This window comes from Mus musculus, chromosome Y (genome assembly GCF_000001635.26).
Source record: "Mus musculus strain C57BL/6J chromosome Y, GRCm38.p6 C57BL/6J".
Taxonomy (NCBI): domain Eukaryota; kingdom Metazoa; phylum Chordata; class Mammalia; order Rodentia; family Muridae; genus Mus; species Mus musculus.
Window position 1 is genome coordinate 23028915 of NC_000087.7, and position 4527 is coordinate 23033441.

General features: G+C 39.0%; 1 protein-coding gene across 1 annotated transcript; it reads left to right on the forward strand.

Moving 5' to 3' along the window:
* The first annotated feature begins 769 nt into the window (after positions 1-769).
* On the forward strand, positions 770-3143 carry Gm21469 (predicted gene, 21469). Its single transcript, NM_001373903.1, has 2 exons — positions 770-928; positions 2040-3143. Exon 2 carries the CDS (start codon positions 2321-2323, stop codon positions 3002-3004), a length of 684 nt encoding a protein of 227 aa, NP_001360832.1. The 5' UTR covers positions 770-928; positions 2040-2320; the 3' UTR covers positions 3005-3143.
* Positions 3144-4527: the final 1384 nt, after the last annotated feature.

The following is a 4527-nucleotide window of genomic DNA, read 5'->3' on the forward strand; positions in this document are numbered from 1 at the left end:
GTCCAGTATTCTGTCTACACATATTTCAAAAGTAAAATTACCTCATCTATTTCATCCTGTTTTACTGCATTTAATATATGAAATTACTTATAATCAGAAGTGCTGGTAAATTTTAAAAACCTTTAAAATATGACTGGGAGATATCAGGTTTTTTTTTTTTAATTTTATCACAACTTTGTAAGCATGCCCAAGATCTATGTTGTCCTCTTACTTTCCAAAGAATCCATAATTCATGATTGCCATTGGTTTCAATACATGTCATTTAACCCTGTCAAATTCCAGGTTTGTTTGCATAAAAATAGTCCTCCTCTAACTGTGGGTTTTCATAAAGTGAAAATTGGTGTGCTATCCAGTGTGCTGCCTCAAAGAATCTGGCAATATTTATGATAAGAAGCACAGCTTAAAGATAACCAAGGGAAAGGTTGGAACATGAAAAATAACCACCATGGATGTTGTCAAGGCGGAAACCGAAGACTTTCTCAGAACGAAAATAAAAACAAAAATGAAACAAAACAAAACACAAACCAAACAAATAAATAAAAATTCAACAACCAAACAATAAAAACCATGCAAGGGTGTAATTCTTTGGCAGAATATTACTCAGATCATCAGGCCTTTCAGTTGGGATTTCATTTATTATTTCTAGGAGGCCATATGAAAAGGTAAATTCGAGATGCTGAATGTTTCTGAGTGTAACTAGGGAAGGAAACAGCCTGAGAGGGGTTCTATGATGTAAGCTGAACTAGGGTGATGTCACAGAGCACTGGCTGGAGGTTGCGCATCTATTCCATTGGAGGCGCTAGAATCCATTCAAGGTGAGTTCACTATCTTCACAGTGGTGTGTCAAAGCCAGGTCATTTTTTTCCCACAGGCTTTTGGTGCCTGGTCTGTATCAGGAGATCTTGACGACTAGGATATTTTTCTATGGGTAAGTACATTTATGAAGTAATTGGGACCCTCATAGCTACAGAAAGCTAAAAATTTTCTCTCCTACAGTGAGTTACTGTACATTCTACTTTCCCCATGTTTATTAGCAAGGGAGATGAATGGTCTAGGTTAGTTTATCTCCTGAATTTATTATCCTTGCTAACCATATCTAGATCACAATTCCACTAAAATGCCAAAGCTCCTGTTTGTCCATGTGCATGTTAGAAGTTATTAGTTATAAAAGGCTGATATTGCCTCGACTTTTTGAGTTGTTCTTGAGTTCAGTGATGCAATGGCTTCATCGAATAATTCTGAAGCTGGGTCAGGAGAAACAATAAAGAAGAACAGTGGTGTGCTGTGTCCCTGGGAAGATATTTGTGAATGCAAGAACTTAGCTCAGAGCTTACGCGTACAAGAGAATCATGGTGACCCCTCTGGCCTTTTTTTTTTTCTCTTCTTCTTGATCATTGGGGGTAATTGTCATAGCACCACCTAAATTGACATAGAAATTCAAGGAGAGGATCCTCATCAGAGACAAATTTACTCAGGTCTGAAGAAATAAATGTTGATCTGAGTATGTTATTCTGAGCTCTAGAGAATTACTTGTTAATTACACTATTTTTATTTCCTTGTTTCCCTTGTTTCTTTGTTTCTTTGTTTGTTTGTTTGCTTGCTTGGTTAATTTTATTTGAGTTTCTGTATGTTTAGATTTGGCTGTCAGGAAACTCACTGTGTAGACCAGACTAGTCTTTCTCTCACTAAGGTCTGCCTCACTCTGCCTCTTGAGTACTATGATTAAAGTTATGGGTCACTACCACTTCCTATTAACTTCTCCATTTGATTGTTTGTTTTGTTATTTTTTGTTTGAATTTCTCTTTTGTTTGTTTTTCGTTTGATTTTCGTTTGTTTTCTTTTACTTGATGTTGTTGTTGTTGTTGTTGTTGAGACAGGGTTCCTCTCTATAGCACTGACTGCCCTGGAACTCACTTTGTAGACCAGGCTGGTCTCTAATTTAGAAATCTGCCTGTCCTTGCCTTCTGAGTTCTGGGATTAAATGCGTGTACCACCATGGCTGACTTATTAACTTCTTATTTTTATAAAATTAATTTTAGGAGCTCAAAACTGTTTAGCATAATCTTCTTCACCTGCTCAGAAGTTCTCTTAGAGAAGAGTCTTGGTCCAGCATTCACTCCCAACCCATAACCATTGCCCATCAGGAATTCATATATATGACAGAGGCAACAGCATTGTGTCTGGTTTAAATGGGCAAGATCTTCAGTCCCAGGCAATGGGCAAGTATGATATTTGAAGGGAATGGAAGCCACAAGACAGTGTGATCTACCACAACAGGTCTACAGCCAGGTAGAAGACAATACATCTGAAGAGTCTGAGCATGACATCACTCAAGAAGAAGAGTAGGAGGAAGCCTTCTTCCCAGGCCCTGGGGAATATTGTTGGCTGCAGAATTTCTCACGGGTGGAAGGAAGGTAATGAGCCTGTCACCCATTGGAAGGCCATCATTCTAGGTCAACTGCCAACAAACCCTTCTCTTTATTTGGTGAAGTATGACAGAATTGACAGTGTCTACGGACAGGAGCTCCACAGCGATGAGAGGATTTTAAATCTTAAGGTCTTGCCTCACAAAGTAGTTTTTCCTCAGGTGAGGGATGTCCACCTCGCAGGCGCACTGGTTGGCAGAGAGGTACAACACAAATTTGAGGGGAAAGATGGCTCTGAGGACAACTGGAGTGGGATGGTGCTAGCCCAGGTGCCATTCTTACAGGACTATTTTTACATTTCCTACAAGAAGGATCCGGTCCTCTACGTCTATCAGCTCCTGGATGACTACAAGGAAGGTAACCTCCACATCATTCCAGAGACCCCTCTGGCTGAGGCGAGATCAGGTGATGACAATGACTTCTTAATAGGTTCCTGGGTGCAGTACACCAGAGATGATGGATCCAAAAAGTTCGGAAAGGTTGTTTACAAAGTTCTAGCCAATCCTACTGTGTACTTTATCAAATTTCTCGGTGACCTCCATATCTATGTCTATACTCTGGTGTCAAATATCACTTAAATTGAAAAAAATCACAAAGTACAGAAATGTAAACTTATAGGATTGAAAAAAAATGTTTGTTTTCCTGTGTTGGGTACCTATGGGTCTTTGACAACCTCAGTATCTTTGTCAATAAAATTTGTTTTGTTCTAAAAATTAATACGTGTGACATGACATGCTTTTAGTGAACACTTTGTTGGAAGAGATTGACTATGGTAGAAAGAACATCAAAGGAAGATGAAAGTTGCAACGCAGGCTGTGAACAGTGCATACATCTAATATCACACAGGCTAAAATGGACAGGACTTAGATTCTGTGGTCTGCATAGTGAGCAAGGAATTGGAGATATGACTTAGAGGAGCAGGGATGGCAGCAAAAAATGGATTTTTAGGAAGAAGCAGCGAAAGACAGGACATAGATAGAATCTCTGGTATGAAGTCTGAGGGAGAAACAACAAGTTGGGGAAAGAGTGATAGATAAAAGGAATGTGGCCTTGTTACACAAAGTGCAACCCAGAAAACTGATCCAAAGAGATTCAGAAATCAGACAAAATAAGGTTTCATTTGAATAATGAAACCAAATGAAACTTGTCTCTCATTTTAAGATTTATTATCTTTATTTATATGGGTGGGAGTAGGGCATGAGCTTGAGAGTATAGGTGACCACAGAGACATGAGTTGTCAGATCCCATAGAGCTGGCATTAAAGCTGATTGTTAACCATTGGATATGAATTCAAGAAAAAAAATCCAGTTTTTTTGCGGTACAGTAGTGCTCTTGACAACATGGTCATCTATTCCCATTAAGATATCTTTTTAAGAAATCCAATATTAACATGCAGAAAAGAGACCAGGTAGAAGTTAAGAAAGATTAAATTGATGGTGACCTTTAAAAACAATAAAGGACACACAAAGGACTAGAGGACACTGAGGGACAAATGAATTCTAAGATAAAGTTCTCAAAATGTGAAGCAGGAGACCCAGGAAGAATAGAAATTTTGTGCAAATAGTTAAAATTGGGCATATCCACATTAGGTTCTTTGGTTTCTTAACAAATAGCCAGCTGATCAGATCAAAGAGTAATTTAAAAGAGAAAATGAATAAACTGTGAGATAATATATGGTGGGGCGTGGATCCTGAGTTCTTTCCCTGTGCAATCTTTGCCTGGGATGAATCCTGTGATCTTTTGGAGGTCTCTGTTGAGTGCCCCAGATGACCATCAAAAAGCTCACCACTAGCCTGTTCCCCTGGCTCTCCTCCAAACATCTGACTCCCAACATAACTATGTACCATTTCAGCCTGTCTATTCCCTGGAAATTCCTGTCTCAAATTTATGTGTGACCTCATTCTCATAAAACAGTGAAGGTGTACTCAATGCATATGTGCTGATCTCTTTTCTATGCCAGTTCTCATGGGTTTCAAACTCTATGAGGTTGCCCAATATGTTGGTCACTACTCCTGAGTAGCCCCTGTGCTTCATGGGGGTCTTAATGGGTCCCATATGCACTCTGAGTGTTTCTTTTGTTTGTTTGTTTGGTTGGTTTTAT